Genomic DNA, 20,276 nt, shown 5'->3' with positions numbered 1-20,276 from the left:
AAACTGGGAAACGTGTTTCCCTGAGTTCTGTGAGACACTCTAGCAAATTAGTCGAACTCAAAGAGGGGCTCGTTGGAAGCTCCAATCAATAGCTGGTTGGTCAGAAGCACAAGTGATAAGCACTGGGCTTTTGACTGGCATCTTAAGTTGGGAGGTGGGGGCAGTCTTGTGAAACTGAGCCCTTAACCTGTGGGATCTGACACAACCTCCAGGTAGATAGTGTCAGAATTAAGTTGTAGAACACCCAGCTGGTGTCACATAGAATTGCTTGTTCTGGGCGGAAACCTCCACACATTTGGTGACCAGAAGTATCAGAAGTGAAGCATTCTGTGTGAGAGTAAAGGAAGATTCACAGGAGTGACACAGTACAAAAGAACTGGGGTTTTCTCTACATAGGAGGTAGAAGACTAGAGGTTTTCCATTTCACCTAGTGTTAGGCAAAGAGTTCTTAGACCTGACACCAAAAGCACAACCCATAAAGGAAATGGTTTATAAACTGGACATTTTCAAAGTTAAAAATTCTTGCTCTGTGAACAACACTATTAAATGAAAAGACAAGCTACACACTTGGAGAAAATATTTACAAACCATGGATCTGACACAGGACTTATACACAGAATATATAAAGAACTCTCAAAACTCAGTAGTGATTGGTCTTCCCTGGTGGCGCAGAGGTTAAGAATCCACCTGCCAATGCAGGGGACACGGGTTCGAGCCCTGGTCCGGGAAGATCCCACATGCCTCAGAGCAACTAAGCCCGTGTGCCACAACTACTGAGCCTGCACTCTACAGCCCTCGAGCCACAACTACTGAGCCCACGTGCCACAACTACTGAAGCCCGTGCACCTAGAGCCTGTGCTCTGCAACAAGAGAACCACTGCAATGAGAAGCCCGCACACCGCAACGAAGAGTAGCCCCCGCTCGCCACAACTAGAGAAAGCCCGCCCACAGCAACGAAGACCCAACACAGTCAAAAATAAATTAATTAATTAATTTTAAAAAACCTCAATAGTGATAAAACAAACAATCCAATTTAAAAATGGGCAGAAGACCTGATTGGACACTTTGCCAAAGAGGATATGTAAAAAGTAAATAAGTATATATAAAGATATTCAACATCATTGGTCATTAGGGCAATGCAAATTAAAGCCATTATGAGATAACACTACACACTAGAATGAGTAAAATTAAAAACGCAGTTGACCCTTGAACAACATGTGTTTGAGCTGCATGGGTCCACTTATATGTGGATTTTTTTCAATAAATGCATACTACAGTACTACACGATCTGCAAGTTAGTTGGAAACACACATACAGAGGGCCGATTGTAGGTGGATTTTCAACTACTGGGGGAGTCAGCCCCTAACCCCAGCGTTATTCAAGTGTCAACTGTACTGACAATACCAAGTGCTGGCAAAAATGTGAAGCAATTGGAATTCTTAAACATTACTGGTGGAAATGAAAAATAATTCAACCATCCTAGAAAACAATTTGGCAGATTCCTAAAAAGTTAAGCCATACACTTACCACATGACCCAGCAATCCAATATTTACTCTAGAGAAATGAAAACATATGTTCACACAAAAACCTGTATATGAATGTTTAAAGTAGCTCTACTCACAACTGCCAAAAACTGAAAATAATTCAAATGTCTTTCAAAAGGAGAATGGATAAATAAGCTGTGGTACATCTACATCATGGAATGCCACTCAGCACTAAAAAGCAAAGAACTATGGACACACACAACTTGGCTGAATCTCCAGGGAATCATACTGAGTGAAAAAAAATCCAATCTCAAAAGGTTACAGACTATGTGATTTGATTTATATCACATTCTTGAAATGACAAAATTCTAGAAATGGAGAACAGATCAGTAATTGCTAGAAGTCTAGGCATAGGGTGAGGGGGAGAAAGGGATTGATGTGGCTATAAAAGGGTAACATAAGTGATCCTTGTGGTGATGGAACTGTGTCTTAACCATATCAATGTGAATATCCTGGTTGTGACATTGTGCTATAATTTTGCAAGATGCTACCATTGATGCAAACTGGGTAAAGATCTCTCTGTATTATTTTTACAACTGCATGTCAATCAATTGTTGCAAAAGAAAGTTTAATTTGAAAAAAGGAAAGTTATATACTGTATGATACCATTTATATGACATTCCTGAAGAGATAAAACTCTAGTGACACAGAACAGGTCTGTGGTTGCCTGAGGTTACAGGGAGGGGAGGATATGACTAAAAGGGGTTGCATGAGGCAGCTCTTTGGCGGGATGAAACTATTCTCTATCCCATAGATTAGTTATAACAATCTACACAGGTGTTAACATTTATCGACCTGAACAACAAAATCAATTTTACAGTACACTAATTTTAAAAATAAAAAAAATTTAAGTGAAAGAAAAAAGATGGTGGGCTGTGGGTGCCTACAGGACTTTGTCCCTGGCCAAATGAGAATCAAAAGTCCAACTGAGAAAATTACTTCAGCAAAATCATTTGGAAGACAAACAAATTCCCTAAGATATTTCATTCCCAAATTACATCTAGATATTATGTCTCCAGCTCACTGAAGAATGCTATAAGGAATATCTGCAGGAAACCAGAGACTGCATTTATCATTAGGCTGTGATTGACGACAATTCCACCATTCACACGAAGATTCAGCAAAGAAATGTCTTGAAAGGCAATTGCAGGAAATCTTTACTTCCCTGAGGGCTTGATGTGTTCTCTCCTTGATGAGTAAAGTGAGCCAGACTACCTCTGGCTGCCAGAGGCTCAAAGAGAAATTTGCAACTCAACTAATATTGTACTGCGTAACTGTCTGTTGCCCTAAGTCATTTGTCTACATTCTAACCTGGCCTTGCTGCTGTCTCATTTTCCCTGATTCTAATGCTTATTTATAAATAATTTTCTTTTATGTCTGAGATTCCTACATCACTCATCACATTCATGGTAAAATAAAAGAAGGAACACACAATATCCTTACCTGGGCTTTGGCCATTTCCTGCTCTTCTTGGGAAAAGACAGATGTGTGAAGCCTGAGCTAAAAGAGTGGAGAAGTGGAGAGCATATGAGAGACCCCATCAGGCTTCCAGTGCCCAGAATTATCGGCCTAGAAATCCCCTCACATGAAGCTGCTCTGTGGAAGTTTGGGCGACCATGTGGTTTTAACAACCACTTGTGTATTCTTGAGTATTTTCCTCATGTGAACATCTAACACAAAAGGTTTTCTTCTATACATACTTGTGTACTGACTCAGAAATTGTATTTCTAGGTATTTTCCTTAATGAAATAATGTATCATAATTTCTCTTTAAGTACCTTCATCTCAGCATTGACTTTAACAATGCCAAACTTAAACGATCCTCTATGACCCATGATATGGGATTAATAAGGAAATACAAGGGATTAAATTCTATGTAGCTACTGAAAATAATGTTGTATGGTACTGTACACTTATTATCTGTGTATTTTCTGTACATATATCTAAATTACAAGTTTTTTAAATGTTACAGAATAAATCTTTAAGCTGAATCGCAGTAACTTCTAAATGAAAACAAAGGCAGGTTATCAAACTTCAGGAACCCATTTTAAAACCATACGTTAAATGTTTAAAAATGCATATCCCTTATACACACTAAAAAGTGTCTAAAGAATGAACATTTAAACAGAGGGGGCTAAAATTAGTTCTTTTTTATTTTCTTCTCTATTTTCTAATCAATCTATAATGCAAATGTGTTACTTACGTGTTAAATGCCAAAAAACCCCACTGAACTTTAACACTATTATTCCCAGGCGTTTTAAGCCCCATCCCCACCCCCACCCCGCCTGACCCCACAACACCAGACCCTGCCCACGCCTCCCAAGCCCCAGGCTCTGCGCGAGGCCCCTAATCAGGTGAGTTCTCTCTGGTGCCTCTTCTTGCTTCTCCTCACCTCACTGGGGACGTCTTGCCCAGGAGCCAAAAGGAAGCCTTCGGGTGCAGATTCACTTCAGCTGGAGCATTCACACAAGGCCCCTACCTCGGGGCTCGGGCAAGGGGAGAGGAACAGAGGGAGAGGCGGGGGCGCCTAAGGAGGAGCTTGAGGGGTGCGTATGAACCCTTAGCGCAGGTCACTGTGCTGGAAAATGTGTAAAAGTCAACGTTTAATATGCCCCATTCAACCCCGACTAGCCCCATAACTTTGTCTACCATTGAGCCCACAAACCCTCATTCGCTGACCTCTCGGTCCACCCCACAACCTCCCACATCAGTGACCCCCCCCAACACCCGCTTCATTCGTCCCCCAGAACTCCCCATCACTCAGCCCATCACCCCTACTACTCGCCCCCTCAACCTCTCTCTCGACACAGATTTTGTGCTCGCTGCAGAGGAGACCGTTACGAAAACTGGCCCCAAGAAGCACTTCCGCTTTGGGACCAACTCCGGCTCCGCAGCCCAGAGGGCTGTAGCGGCCGGTGTGCGCACGCTCAGTGGGGGCTTTGAGCCCGCGTACACCAATAGTCAACATGGGGACCCCTCCCGCCTGCCGGACGCGAATGCGACGGGGCTGCAGCGCAGGCGCAGAGGGGAGATGGCCGCTCCGGTGACGTCACTGCTCTGAAACGATGGCCGCGCCCACTGCGTCTCTTCCCTTCGAGGGCGGCAGTGTAGAACAGGTGCTTACTTTGATTTGCGGAGGCCGTCATTCCTAAGACTCCAAAGATCGGTTTCCTTATGGAGGGAGGGAAAGGGCCCAATTAAGGAGAATGCTAGCAGGCAGGAATTTCATGTCTTGAACCTGGAGGGCAGTATCGGGTTTGCAGGTGTAATTGAATAGGAAGTCGGGATGCGTGGCGGAATTGCTCAGCATGCACAAAGGCTAGGAGGTAGGGAGAGGTCACTGGCTCCATCCAGTGGCTAAGGCTGGGAGTTTACAGCCTAGCGTTTGAAGGACGGTGTGCAGACAAACAAGAAGCTGAAGAATAAATAAATGGCCACCTAGTACACACACACACCGGGATGAAGGGGATGTGTTAAGTAGTGACTGACAATGTTGTTGTCTCAGGATGGGCAGGGACGATCTCCTTTTGTCGGGGGTGACAGTTACGCTGGTCAAAAGGAGCCGGCCGCACAAATATTTGAAGCAAAGAGCTTTGTGGTGGAGGGCGCGGCTGTTAAAAAGGCCCTGAAGTAGGACCTGGTTTGGCACGTTGGAGGAACAGAAACAGTGTCAGTGTGTTGGGCATACAGAAGGTGTGGGCAAGGGAGAAGTGAGTGGGTGCCAGATGCTGTAGGGCCTCCTCTGCCAGGGACAGAGCTCATGTCTCATTCTGACATAATGGGATGCCATTAAGGGGGATCAGATTTTTAAAACACCAGTCTGAAGCAATCCAGCATTATATATTAACTTTAAAAATACACGTAGATTAGACTCTTGTTTATTGCCTGTCTTTTACCCCTAGCACATGAGCTCCGCAGAAATTTGCTTAAGCACCTCCCATATGCCAGGTAGTGTTCTACATATTGGGAATACTGCAGGAGAGAAAACAGAACCAACCAAACAAACAAACGTGATGGAGACAGCCTGGTTGCAAACTCCCACCTACCAGCTGTGTAATCTAGGGCAGGACTCAACTCCTCTGTGCTGAATTTCCTCATCTATAAAATGGGGGATAATGACAGCACCTACCTCGTTAGGACTGTGGTGACAAATGAGCTGATAATTGTAAATGGCTTAGAACAATGCCTGGAACACAGCAAGTGCTGTGTAACTGATGATGATGATTAAAATAAAATTAGACGTGTGTATGTATAAAACTTTTTTTAATAAGAAGAAAAAAATAAAAAGATGACCTGCAGGCTGCTTTGTGGATGACAGATTGCAGAGGGCAAGGGCGAAAACAGGAAGAACAATAAGGAGGCTCCTGCTAACAGGCCCAGCAAGTGATAATGGAGGCTCAGACCTAGCTCAGTATCTCCTGTGGGCCAGGCACTGTGTGAAGCACATGACATGACCTGCCTCAGATAGTCCCCACTTTCTGTGAACAATCCTGTGGTCCCACCCATCTTGTTAGGTGAGGAAACTGAGTCCCAGAGAGACTAAGTAACTTGCCCAAAGTCACACAGGTTTCCAAGATTGGATCCTTAACTTCTACCCAATAATACTCTTCTTTTGTTTATTCAGTATCCCACAGAACTTCCAGAAAATATCTGAGGGTGTTCATTCCAGAACCATTAAAACCAGGCAAGGAATTTTTTTGGGGGGGGGGCAGGAATATAGATGGAGCTTCCTAGCAGACAAAGCAAAGAGAGAAAGCAGGGAAGTAACTCAGGTCTCTTGCTCTCTTAAGGATCTGTACCTCCTGGGTACAAAACTTGTCAACTCTCTTAATGAATTAGGATGTGGAAAATAGGAGGGGCTGGACCTTTAGGGCCCCTGTCAGTCTGGCCTCTTCCACCCTGTAAACATAACTTCTCCACCACCTTGTACACACATATATATACACACACCCCTGTGTGGAGGGAGAAATCCTATAGGGTTGGTGGGTGTTGGGGTACAGTGATTTCCAGCTCCAAAAATATTCTGAGCCAGTGATACAGCCCTGCAGAAACTGTCCCAGGGTTCACAGTGCATATCCACAAGCTATGTGAAACCAGATTTTCTGCTGTGGAGCTAGGATGCCCACTCTCTGTCCTGGGCATCCTCTACCATCAGTCCCTACAGGTACAAACTCATTCAGTGGCCTAAGCAGCAGGTAGCTAGGTGAAGGGGTGTGGAAAGCTGACAGGTAGCTGGTCCCACCACAGAATCTGCACGATGTGACACTCCAACCCAAAGGCCACCCCCACCTCGCTGGTGAGTCATTAAAACTGCTCTTAAGATACATTTTCTCAAAACTGTGGAAGTGTTGCCAATTGTGAGCAATCATTTTGGACCATGAGGTAGCAGGTGAGTTTGGCAGAGCTACAGCATACGAGCAGCCAGCTCTCTGGTGAGCTTGGAGCTGCCACTCTAGCCCTCCAAGAGAGGAATCCCTGCCTCCAAGAGAGGAATCCCCTTCCATCCTCTTGAAGCTATTGGTATTTAGGGTGGTATTGGTATGTGCAGCCAAACTGAATCCTGAACAATACATCAGACTTTTCTGTCTTGGCAGATGTGTCACTAAACAGAGACATGTGGGACCAGGGAGGGCAGGGGACGGTGAATAATGGTGAATGAAGGACAAATTGGGAATGAATGGGGGCAAGGAGAGACAAAGCGGGATGGCAGGGAGGTGAATGAGCAGTAGAGTGGAGTGAATGTGGGTAGTGTGGGACAGAGTGAGGAAATAACTACGCATTCTTTTTTTTTTTTTTTTTTTTTTTTTTTTTTTTTTGCGGTACGCGGGCCTCTCACTGTTGTGGCCTCTCCCGTTGCGAAGCACAGGCTCCGGACGCCGCGCAGGCTCAGCGGCCATGGCTCACGGGCCCAGCCGCTCCGGGGCATGTGGGATCTTCCCGGACCGGGGCACGAACCCATGTCCCCTGCATCGGCAGGCGGACTCTCAACCACTGCACCACCAGGGAAGCCCTACGCATTCAATTTTGAATCAATTTAAGCTTATGGATGAGACTGAGTAAGTGATGGGAAAATGAGGCACCGTCTAAGTGGCAAAAAGTGAAAGAGGGAGTGGACTGTGAGTGAATGGGGCAATGAAAGGTGGTGAATGTGAATGGGGTTGATAAAGCATGAGAGTGCTTGTTGATATGAGTACTAAGGATTGAAGTGTAAATGAATGATGGTTTATGGGGCACAATATGAGTAAGGAGAGGTGAATTTAGGGAGAAAGTAGCAGTGAATGGAAGTCATGTGAGGCACAGAGGGAAGAATGGGGGACACAAGGGGCAGAATAAGAGGAAACAGAAATGAATACAAGGTAGAATGTGAATAAGTGAATCGAGTCGAGTTTGTTTGAGTGGGGATACTACGAGGGAGGAGAGCGACCAGAGGTGAATAAGAGGCAGACTGGGATTAGATGGGGTAGGTATGCGGGGCAGCATTCCAGTAATGTGCAGAGATCCCAGTGGGAATCAGCCCAGGTGAATGAGCAAAAGCATGTGCGTGAATGGAGGTAATGTTGGGCACAGTGAGAGTGGATGGAAGTAAAGAGCAGAAGAAGGTGAATAATTGGGTATTGTGAGGCAAGGGGAGAGGGGATGAAGGTCACATAGCCCAAGGTGAATAAAGTGGGGGAAATGGAGCCCAATGTGAGCAAAAAGTGGTAAATCTGAGGCAGAGTGTGACTGAACGAGGGTACTGCGAGGCAGAGTGGGAGCAACTCAAAATGAATCGGGAGCAGAACAAGAGTGATGAGTGGAAACAGGGGTTACATTGGGAGTGACTTTAAATGAATGAGATAATGGGAGGCAGTGAAGATTGAGAAAGAATGGAGGTGACCAAGTGTAGAGTGAGTATGTGTGGATAACTTGGGCTAGTGTTTGGGAGTAATACAGTTTCAGGAAATGCAGGTAATATGGGAGAAGCGCTTGAGAGAATAGAAGTGAAGAAGGGGCAGAAATAGAGTGAATGAGGGAGGGAATGAGGCCCAGAGTCAATGAACAAAGGTGAAGGATGGGCCACGTGAGAGCGGATGGGAGTCATTTGATGCGGTGTCAGGCAGTGAAGGTGAAAGTAGGAAATGAGAGTCTGAGTGGGAGTGAATGGAGGTGAAGAAGGAATAGGATGTGAGAGAGCTTGGGTAAGAGTAAGTAGAGGGTTAGGGAATTGCAGTAACACGAGGCCCAGTGTGAATGAATATAGATGGATAAGAGGCAGTGTAAGTGGATGAGGGAATAAAACGTAGAATGAGAACGGGGGTGAAAAAGCAGTAGAGTGAACATGTATATGTAATATGTAATGTGGGGCAGAGTCTGATTAAATGGGTGTAACATGGGGCAGATTCCAGTAAATGAGGGTGGAACGAGCACACTAAGTGAAGAGAGGTGAAGGAGGTGAATAGAGGTAATGTGGAACAAAGGGGAGAGCACAGTGGTCATATTTTATAAAGCATGAGGAATCCGAGGTGGTAGTAGGCATGGTGTAGTGACCAGAGCTGACTACTCAGCAGAGTGGGGGAAATGGAGGTGATGAGGGGCAGAATGAGTGGAAATGGAGGTAACCAAGTGGTAGAGCATGATTAATGGGAGTAGAGTGGGACAGTGTTAAGGAATGTAGGGGAATGTGGGCTGAGTGTGAGGTCTAGTACCTGGGACCTGTCTGTCCTTTTTGTGTCCCAAGCCCCTCTCTCCCTGCATCCCTTTCTGATATCTCTGGGTTTCTCCCTGTCCTTGTCTCCTTCCACCTCTGTGTATACATTAGTATCTTTCTTTTTCTTTGTTTCTGTCTTTAACAGAGCTAGCACAGGGGAAGATGGTGAGATGCCCAACCCTCTGGCTTCTCTGTTCCAGAATCTGTCACTTAGATCTTCACAGAGCCCAAAATTCCAGCATACCCTTAGTTCTGAGCACTGAAGGGTGAGTCTGAAGCAATGGGTCAGTTAGGAGGGCTTATGCATGTCATAATGCAGGCCTGGGACACTATGGTGGTGACCCTGGCCATGCTGATGCCTGCCACTGTGGATGCCAAGATCTTCCAACGCTGCGACCTGGCAATGAAGCTGGAGGAGGTGGGCCTCAATGGCTTCAAGGGCTACACCATTGGAGGCTGTGAGACTCGTCACCCCATGCCACGAGCCGCCCACCACACTCAGACCCAAGCCCTCCCCCATTGCCATTTGTTACCTCCCAGGCTAGGGAATGATCCTCTCAGTCACCCTCTGACTATGATGAGTACTTTAACTAACTCTAGTTTCATCATCATTGCCTTCACAACCGTTTACCCTCATCTCTACTAACACCACCATCACTACCATCAATGTCATCACTGCTGTTATCACTATGGATACCATCACCACCACCATTACTGGTATCTCACCAGAATCACCAACATCAACCCCAAACCAAGAATTCACCCCCAACAACTAAGATGAAAACCATCCCTGGGGGCTTCCCTGGTGGCGCAGTGGTTGAGAGTCCACCTACCGATGCAGGGGATGCGGGTTCGTGCCCCGGTCTGGGAGGATCCCACATGCCGCGGAGCGGCTGGGCCCGTGAGCCATGGCCGCTGAGCCTGCGCGTCCGGAGCCTGTGCTCTGCAACGGGAGAGGCCACAACAGTGAGAGGCCCGCGTACCGCCAAAAAACCCAAAAAACAAAAAAGCAAACAAACAAACACAAACCCATCCCTGCCCCATTCCCTCATCCTACCCTCTCCCCTATTCCCAAGACCCATGCCCATCTGCTACCTCCCCCCTCCCTGCTCCAGTGCTGTGCATGGCACACTATGAAAGTGGCTTTGACACCTCCTTCGTGGACCACAATCCTGACGGCAGCAGTGCATATGGCATTTTCCAGCTGAACTCCATCTGGTGGTGTGACAGTGGTGTTACACCTACCCAGAACCTCTGTCACATGGAGTGTCATGGTGAGGCAGCATTGAGGACACCTTGAAGCCCTGCCTGGCCTCACTCCCCAACACGCAGAGGGCAAGACTGTCTAAGCCATAGCCTTGAGTAACAAGCAGAAAAATGATAGGGAAAGGAGCAGACTTGCCTGGGCTGTTACAGACACCAGCCTGTATCCTTACCCAGACTGCACTGAGATGTTGTCTAGGTAAGGAGGACTCAGAGCTCCCAAACCTCACCTAGAATGGAGACTGCCATTTTCTAGGACTCAGGAAACAATACACTTAGCTCCAAGTGGAATGGAGGGGGAAACTGTCCTGATTTGGGGTTGGGGCTGTCCAGGCCCTGAAGGAAGAAGCAGATATCTGTCTGTAGGAACAGAAACAAGGTACCTCTGTGCAGAAAGGAGAGAATTTTCCAGACGAGAGTGTGGTATTGTTGAGGACAAAATTGAATAGCAGTAGAAGTTGTTCAGGGTTGGCCAAAATGGTGTTTGAGGTTGTCCAAGATAGGCCAAAATGGAGACTGTGGTTATTTGGGACCAGCCCAAGTGGAGGTTGAAGTTGTCCAAGTCCTGCCACAGTGACAGAAGAGATCACCCAGGACTTGCCAGCTTGAAGGCTGAGGTTATCCAGGACTAGTCAACATAGTGGTTGAGATCATTAACTAGTCAGAATGGCAGTTAAGGTCATCCTCGTCTAGCCACCATAGCAGTTGATGTCATCTAGGACCAGGCACCATGGTAGCTGACATTGAACAGGACTAGCCAACATAGAGACTGAGGTCACTTGTAACTAGTAAAAATGGGTGTTGATGTTATCCAAGACCTGACAACATAGTGTTTGAAGAGTCCCCAGGACTGACCAACCTTGCAGTGAAGTGGCTTTCCAGCCAGCCAACAGCCATTGCATTTGAGATCATTCATAACCACACAAAATGACAGTTGAAGTCATCTGGAACTGGCCAACATGGAGTCTGAGGTTGTCCAGGACCAGCCAATATGGTGGTTGAGGTTATTCATAATCAACAAACATGACAGTCAAGATCACTCAGGATCAGTCAATGAGTTAAGGTTGTACAGAACCAGTCAACATGGCAGTTGATGTAATTCATAGCCAGCTAATAAGTGAATCAAGGTCATCTAAAATCAGGCAATATAGTGGTTGAAGTTATTCAGGCCCCAAGAAACCCAGAACCCCTTGTCCCTTCATACACTGTCACCCTGTCCCCAATACACCAGATTACTATATCCCTCTCTTCCTCCTAGAACTGTTCAACCGCCATATTCTGGATGACATCATGTGTGCCAAGCAGATAGTGTCCTCACAAAACAGTATGAATACCTGGGAAGTCTCATGGGGATGTCTTGGACTCTGGGCAGCCGGGATAGTGGCACTACCACCCCATCAGCCTGTCCACTTCATCCTCCCTCTCTCCCTTCATTTCCCAGGGATTCTTGGAGCCAGCACTATTCTGGCCATGATTTATCTGAATGGCTCAAGGGGTGTCATATGTATGCAAAACCTTACACAACAGAAATTAATTCATGACTCAGCTTCCCAGAGATAGAGATTTCATTTTCCTTTCTGTCCTTTCTTTTGTGGATTTAATAAAGGATGATATCTATAAACAATTCAAGAGACCCCTGATGTCTGACTCTCTTCATTTTTCCAATGCCTGAAGATACCCCTATTCAATCACTCCCTCCATATATTCAAAGCTGTAATCAGGGGACACAAGCTCACTCAGGGTGGGGGTGGAGGATAATGTAGTGATTAAGAGCATAGGTTCTCCTGGGTTCAGAAACAATCTCTACCACTTACTGTCCCCAAGTTGCCTTGGGTAAGGCACTTAATTTCATTGTGCCTCAGTTTCCTCATCTGCAAAATGAGGATGATAGTGGTAGTAACTATCTCATGGGTTGTTGAGAGAATTAAATGAATTAATGTTTGTAAAGCACATAAAGTGTTTAGTACACAAGACAATTCTAGGTCTGGAAATAGAAGGGTGAGGTGGGGAGGTATGAAAATTGGCTTCCCTTAAAAAGTATCACTCTCAGTTGAAGTAACTACAGGGTCTTTAATTAAGGTAGATACAGTCTCTTCAGGGGAAAATGGAATTGGTTTCAGCTTACAGAGAAAGCTCAGTGGGAATTAGGATTTTAAAGTATTCACATTCTCCCACATCCTCCCACATTATTACCATTCTAACTCTCAGCCCCCAACTCCTTCTTTCATGATCTGTAACCAAAGTTTCAAATGACAAACTGGAAATTTAGGCCAGGAATTCAATGGATGCACAAGGTAATAATTATCTTTACAGAATCCCCGGGTTTCGGTCTATGTCTTGAGCAGAGAATTTAGGAATTTGAACTTGCCATTCTTTCTCTTTGTGCTGACCAGCCCCATTGGAAGCAGCCACCCCCGTGAGGAAGCAGTCCCTCACGTCCTTTGTACTCTTTGGTTGGGGTGGATATTCAACTACCCAAAGCCTTGTTTTCAGTGTTGACTTCATCCAGATAAGCACAGATGATCATTAAAGCAGTTATCTGCCACTGCATGCCAAGGAATGCCAGAGCCCCCTTCCTTAATGCCACGTGGATTTCCCCTGCCTTCAATCCCAACCAGCCTAGATAACCAAATCTCGCATTTCCCTGGGGTCCGTTAAAGGTATCATCACTCTGGATACCAATTTCTGAATGAGATAGTTATTTATCAAAAGCAGCATAAATAAACTCTGGTGAATTTAAGTAAAAAGCAGATCTCCTAAAAGCCTATCAGGTAGCTCATAGTATTTCTGGGAAGACTGCATGATCTAGCTCAGACAGGGGGAAGGTCCACACAAAGAAGAAGCCAAAATCTTGAACGTAGAATAGGTTGGGGCAAGAATATTGGCATTATCAACTGTTGCTACTTCTGAAAACTGGATTTGATGCCCTAGTGTTTCCTTTACATTTTTCCGATTATACATCCTTTCTAATAATTTACAACATTTATAGTATATTTATCATTGTTATTCCTTTAGTGGTTATCTTTAAACCTCTAATTTTATATCATTTGATAAACTCTTTTTTCGGTAGATAGCACTTATTCCCCATTATGGAAGATGTGAAAGCAGCTGTTCTTCATAATAGACTGTATTAGGTTTTTTTCTATGAGAGTTTGATATTAAATCTGGAATATTTCCCTTAATATCATTGCCATGGGACTATGTTTATCGAAATCAATTAAATTGGGTTTCTCTTGATACCTGTGCCCAGATTTACCATGAGGTTTGGCTTTCATATATTCAAGGCTTCAAAGGACTGCAGTCTTGAACAACCTCTCTGATGTAAAATAGTCATTCACTATACACCCATGATAACAACTACAGAGGCCAAGTATTTTGCACCAGGATCTTGGCTCTTGCTATTCTTTATGCCTGGAATGTTCTTACCCCCAGCATGGCTGGCTCCTTATTTTTAGAAAGACCTTCCCTGACCACCTTAGCTAAGGCATGATCCTTTCACCTCACCTTTTTCTTTTCCTTTCACTTTTTTATGAAGGATTTTCCATTTTCAGTTCTTTTGCAAAGTTTCTCTTTTCTCTGAGTTCTTTAATCCATGATGAACTTTAACTTCTGGAAGGTTTTTCTTATATTCAGGAAAGCCATAGTGTTTCTCGCCTATGTGGGTTCTTCGATGTAGAGTGAGTTTTGACTTCTCTCTGAAAGCTCTACTACACTTATCACATTTATAGGGTTTCTCTCGTGTGTGAGTTCTTTGATGTATAATGAGATATGATTTCAGGGAGAAAGCTTTCTCACATACATTACACTCATAGGGTTTCTCCCCTGTGTGAACTCTCAAATGAATAATGAGATATGACTACTGGAAGAAAACTTTATCACATTCATTGCATTCATAGGATTTCTCAAATTTTTCTCCTGTATGAGCTCTCCAATGTAACACAAGATAGTACTTCAGGGAGAAGACTTTCCCACATACAGTACATCCATAGTTTTTTTCTACTGTATGAATTCTTTGATGAGCACTGAGATTCAGCTTAAGGGTGAAGGCTCCTCCACAGTCTGAACACACATAAGGTTTCTCTCCTGTATGAGTTCTTTGATGTCTACGCGATTTTGATTTCTCTCTGAAGGATTTGCCACATTCATTACATTCATAGGGTTTCTCTCCTGTGTGTGTTCTCTGATATGTACCTGTTTTTTGTTTTGTTTTGTTTTGTTTTTTTGTTTTTTATTTTGCGGTACACGGGCCTCTCACTGTTGCGGCCTCTCCTGTTGCGGAGCACAGGCTCTGGACAGGCAGGCTCAGTGGCCATGGCTCATGGGCCCAGCCGCTCCGTGGCATGTGGGATCTTCCCAGACCGGGGCACGAACCCGTGTCCCCTGCATCGGCAGACGGACTCTCAACCACTGCGCCACCAGGGAAGCCCTGATATGTACCTTTTGATTGAAGGTTCTCGCACATTCATTACATTCACAGGATTTCTCTTCTGTGTGAGTTCTCTGATATATAATGAGCTTTGTCTTTTCTTGGAAGGCTTTGCCACATTCGTTGCATGTATATGGTTTATCACCTGTGTGCGTTCTCTGATGTATATGCAGTGCTGATTTCTCTCTGAAGGATTTGCCACATTCATTACATTCAAAGAGTTTCTCTCTTTTGTGCATTGTACTTCTGATATACACTGAAGCGTGCCTTCTTGTTGAAGGCTTTTCTGTATTCTGTACATCTGTAGGGTTTTTCTCCTACATGAGTGATCTGATGAGCAATAAGGAGTGAATTCTTGCTGAAAGTTTTTCTACACTCAGGAGATTAACAGATTTTCTCTCCAGCTTGAGTTATATTATGCTGAACAAAGAATGGGTTATGCTTATGACCTTTCCCACCCACATTATGGTCATGGGATTTCATTCCATTATTTTTCTCAAGACTGCCATGAATTAATAATTTTCCACATCCATTACATTCATAACATTCTGAGCTGCAAAGCCTCTATTATGACCGAGTAAACCCTAATTATCTTGAAAACTTTTCTGAGTCATATATATAGGGAGTGTGTAATGAAGAAACCACCCCTGTGCTCTGAGCAAGTGGGTTTACAAATCCATTATATTCGTGACCTCTATCCTTAGTCAAATTTTTCTCATTAATGGATATAGCTTGCCTCAGGTGTCTGTTTTGGTTTTTCTGGTACCTCTCCAGCTGGTCAACTTGCCAGACTTCTAGAAAGAAGAATAATAAACCATACCGTGTGAATACACCTTTTGTCAGAAGCAGACCTTTGTAGGGTTGACTTTTATTTTCTTTTGACTAGATACCAGTCAGAAAGAAATTCGAAGCACATGTCTCTCCTATATGCTGAGCTTAAGGGGAAAAAAGCTCAAATTGCTCTAATAGATATTGGAACAGGAGAGTAACAATAAATATAAGTGACTTTGATTGTTTAAGAAAAGTACCTTAAAACTGAGGAGAGAAAGTGAAAATAGGTTTAGGTAGCCACTGAGTAGGAAAAAAGGATTTTTTGAAATGGTATCAGATCTAGGATTTGGAGGGAGGGGACTCAAAATAGGATGGAAAGAGCCTTTCAGGAAGGCTGAAAATAACTGAGGTGACCAAGGGAAGAAGCAGAAGGACAAGGCCAATTATAGTCAAGTTCCTCTCCATCTCATTCCAAGATTACCATGAGACAGTAACTCACAAAACTAACAATTTGGAGTTAGAAAAGAAAAGTTCATATGCTTTAGGAAGATATTTCTGAGCTTTAAGAGATGTCTGGCACTCACTGACACACTGGAGTCTTACCCTCATCATCTCCCACCTATTCATTTCTTATTTACCTGTACAACTCGAACTTGAGATTTCTCTCTCTATGATCCAAAGTCCTCTCTTCTCCAAAGAGGTAATCATATCTACTTCAGTAACAGGATACCCTGTAATGGGAAATGATACAAGACTTGGGCACATCTGTGTGGGCTTCAGGGCCTCAAAGTAATTAGTAAGGTACATTTTAATAAGCATAAGTTTCACATGAGAGGTGAAAATACAAACACCTTGTTCAGTCTAAGAACAATTAAGAATCTTTAGTTCCTCAGAAATAGACTCACAGACATAGAAAACAAACTTATGGTTCAAAGGGGAAAGAGAGGGGGAGGAGGGATAAATTAGGTGTATGGGATTAATAGATACAAACTACCATACATAAAATAGATAAGCAACAAGGATTTACTGTATAACACAGGGAACTATATTCAATATCTTATAATAACCTATAATGGAAAAGAATCTCAAAAAATATATGTATATATATAACTGAATCACCTTGCTATACACCTGAAACAAATACAATATTGTAAATCAACTATACTTCTATAAAAAAATTTTTTTTAAAGAATCTTATGGTTACCAAAGGGGAAAGGGAGTGGGGGAGGGATAAATTAGGAGTTTGGGATTAGCAGATACAAATTACTATATGTAAAATAGATAAACAACAAGGACCTACTGTATAGCACAGGGAACTATATTCAATATACTGTAATAAACCATAATGGAGGGACTTCCCTGGTGGTCCAATGTTTAAGACTCCACGCTTCCACTGCAGGGGACGCAGGTTCAATCCCTGGTCAGGGAACTAAGATCCCATATGCCGCGTGGCACAGCCAAAAAAATGAAAAAAAAAATAAACACGATGGAAAAGAAGATGAAAAAGAATATATATATATATATATATGTGTGTGTGTGTGTGTGTGTGTGTATATAACTTAATCACTTTGCTGTACACCAGAAACTAACACAACATTGTAAATCAACTATACATCAATAAATAAAAATAAGAATCTTTAGTTCCTGGAACTTGAGGTCAAAGTATTACTACACTTCAGAGATGGAAAGTTGTTCTATTGGGTACACTATGAATTACTCAGGGAATCTGTACTCACCCACAGAGACCAAATGGCTATAGTTCTCCAGCATCACATCTTTGTACAGGGTTCTCTGAGTAGGGTCCAGATGATTCCACTCGTCCTGGGTGAAGTCCACAGACACATCTTCGAATGACACCAATCCCTGTAATTACATACTTCTATTCAATCAGTTTGATAAAAATTAAAATAATATATTATTTAAATTATTTATTTATTTATTTATTTATTTATTTATTTATTTATGCTGCACGAGGTCTTTCTTTTTTTTCCGGAGTTCAAATTTTTCTTATTGTCTTATTATTTTTCAACTTATTTGTTCATGGCAGGATCCTAAATAGCTTCAAGCATTGAAGTTGGGCTATATGTTTCTTTTTTTTTTTTTAACATCTTTATTGGAGTATAATTGCTTTACAATAGTGTGTTAGTTTCTGCTTTATAACAAAGTAAATCAGTTATACATATACATATGTTCCCATAACTCTTCCCTCTTGCATCTCCCTCCCTCCCACCCCTCTAGGTGGTCACAAAGCACCCAGCTGATCTCCCTGTGCTATGCGGCTGCTTCCTACTAGCTATCTATTTTACGTTTGGTAGTGTATATATGTCCATGCCACTCTCTCACTTTGTCACAGCTTACCCTTCCCCCTCCCCATATCCTCAAGTCCATTCCTTAGTAGGTCTGTGTCTTTATTCCTGTCTTACCCCTAGGTTCTTCATGACATTGTTTTTTCTTAGATTCCATATATATGTGTTAACATACGGTATTTGTCTTTCTCTTTCTGACTTACTTCACTCTGTATGACAGACTCTAGGTCCATCCACCTCCCTACAAATAACTCAATTTCGTTTCTTTTTATGGCTGAGTAATATTCCATTGTATATATGTGCCACATCTTCTTTATCCATTCATCCGATGATGGACACTTAGGTTGTTTCCATCTCCTGGCTATTGTAAATAGAGCTGCAATGAACATTTTGGTACATGACTCCTTCTGAATTATGGTTTTCTCAGGGTATATGCCCAGTAGTGGGATTGCTGGGTCATATGGTAGTTCTATTTGTAGTTTTTTAAGGAACCTCCATACTGTTCTCCATAGTGGCTGTATCAGTTCACATTCCCACAAGCAGTGCAAGAGTGTTCCCTTTTCTCCACACCCTCTCCAGTATTTATTGTTTCTAGATTTTTTGATGATGGCCATTCTGACTGGTGTGAGATGATATCTCATTGTAGTTTTTTTTTTTTGCCATCATCATGCCATCTTATTTAAAGTTCATTAATTTTTTAGATAGATGATACATGCAGAAGTTTCAAAATTTGAAAGTTAAAACATACATACAATAAAAAGCCTCCGTCTCACCCCTTCTCCTAGCCACCCAGGCTTCCTCTCGCCAGGCAGGCACTATACCCTCTAGCTGCCCAGATAAGGTAGGAAATAGGACAATTTACAAAGTTCTCAAGGATCAAGTTTTATCACAAAAGAAAGGCACTTTTTTTTTTGAGGGAGGAGAATTTTAAGCTCTTAAAGAAATTTGTCAAAAGGATGCCTACACAGCAAATGCTCTTGAGTAAAATCATGGAAAATAAACTCAGTAATATCTATGGACAACGTAGAGGAGTTCCTCATTTCTGAGCTCTTCATCTGTTTCAGAATTTAAAGAAATACTCTGTTGAATTCCCCAAATTCTGTCCCATTAAAAAAATCAAGAAGGACAGACTTTGACCTGGGTATTTTGAGGGAAAAATTTACCCCAAACCTCATTTATTTCTGCCCTCGAGGAACCTTAGCTCCTGAGTTATGTTTAATTTTGAAAAGGACTACAACCTGATTTGATTCTAAGATAATTCGTCCTCCAGATGAAGCGCTGTGTAACTGAATGGGGAAATCTTTTGGCTAAAATTGTTTAGTGTTATCTATTTACATATGACAGTGCAACTGACAAGAGTTTGGTTTGACGTAATTACTATTTAGCTGTTCTCCTAGGCAGTAATTAGTCAACAGGTTTAACTGCCTTTAGAGGCCACTCCTGGAACGTGAAAGTGGTGCCATGTGATCAGCATAAAAAGGGTCCTTCTCTTCTGTTGGCCAAATAGGTACCTTGGATTTGGAGCTAGTACCAAATAGTCCAGATACAAGTTAAACTCAGAAGGGGTTGTGTGCCACTGAAAAGATGCTATAGTTGTCAGAGAGTGAATCCTGTCAGCTCTGATTCTCAGACTAGTAGGGAATTAAATGCGGTAAAGGGGTATTAAAAACCTTGGGTCAACGCACATTATGTATTCTGGCCATAAATCATTGCCTGTAGAATGAAGGACTGACACCAGATCAGTAATTGCCAGAAAAATTAAAATTTTCATTAAATGAAACGAAAAGCAACATTTGAACAGTTAAACCTCAAACCAGCCTGCTTTCCAGGGGGCATAAGAGGTGGAGTGACCCAGGCCTGGACCTTGTTGAGCAGAACTGGCATAGAATTCCGAGGAAATGAGAGGAGGTGAAATGGGTCTATATCTCATTTTTGTTTTTAATGGTCTTTGGGTCCATCTAGTTAAATGAGGTACAGATTTCTCCAAAAATCAGACCTGTAAATTGCAGTAGGTTAAAGAGCTCCCAGGACAGGGCTTCCTTGGGACCCTTCTCTGGCTTAAGACTTGTCTTAGGGAGTGTACTGGAAGCAAAACAAGAGCCCTTGTCCCGAAGCTGCAGCAGCAGAGCCGGGCCTTGACATAGATCTGTAAGTCACAGTTCCTCCCGTCACAGTCCTGTGAAAACAAAGCCCCAGCCACCAAGTACAGTCTAAGGGCCAGGCCTCCCACTGAGGTCTGTGGGAGCCCCTCCCCTGCCCCTCCTCCCCTGCCATGTGTG

General features: G+C 43.3%; 2 protein-coding genes across 4 annotated transcripts in view; one reads left to right on the top strand and one right to left on the bottom strand.

Annotated features, from left to right (window-relative positions):
• LOC132512939 (zinc finger protein 182) overlaps window positions 1-4,450 on the bottom strand; it is a 33,294-nt gene extending 28,844 nt beyond the window's left edge. For 2 of the 3 annotated variants that reach the window (XM_060137009.1, XM_060137012.1), the window contains exons 1-2: window positions 3,937-4,196; window positions 2,989-3,045 (exon numbers count right to left, since the gene is read on the bottom strand). In XM_060137009.1, the coding sequence (XP_059992992.1) occupies window positions 2,989-3,003 (15 nt within the window). In that variant the 5' untranslated portion in view covers window positions 3,004-3,045; window positions 3,937-4,196. Of the gene's footprint in view, window positions 1-2,988; window positions 3,046-3,936; window positions 4,197-4,338 lie in introns of those variants that run through there. The other variant, XM_060137010.1, reaches the window with a different exon arrangement.
• A 5,094-nt stretch (window positions 4,451-9,544) lies between these two features.
• Window positions 9,545-12,035, top strand: LOC132513166 (sperm acrosome-associated protein 5-like). The gene is made up of 4 exons (XM_060137349.1): window positions 9,545-9,689; window positions 10,347-10,505; window positions 11,753-11,830; window positions 11,935-12,035. The coding sequence occupies exons 1-4, from the start codon at window positions 9,545-9,547 to the stop codon at window positions 12,033-12,035; spliced, it is 483 nt and encodes a 160-aa protein (XP_059993332.1).
• Window positions 12,036-20,276: the final 8,241 nt, after the last annotated feature.

Source organism: Lagenorhynchus albirostris, chromosome X, assembly GCF_949774975.1.
Source record: "Lagenorhynchus albirostris chromosome X, mLagAlb1.1, whole genome shotgun sequence".
In the NCBI taxonomy this organism is placed as follows: Eukaryota; Metazoa; Chordata; class Mammalia; order Artiodactyla; family Delphinidae; genus Lagenorhynchus; species Lagenorhynchus albirostris.
The sequence above is the reverse complement of the archived record's forward strand: the minus strand, read 5'-3'. Positions and strand labels throughout refer to the sequence as shown.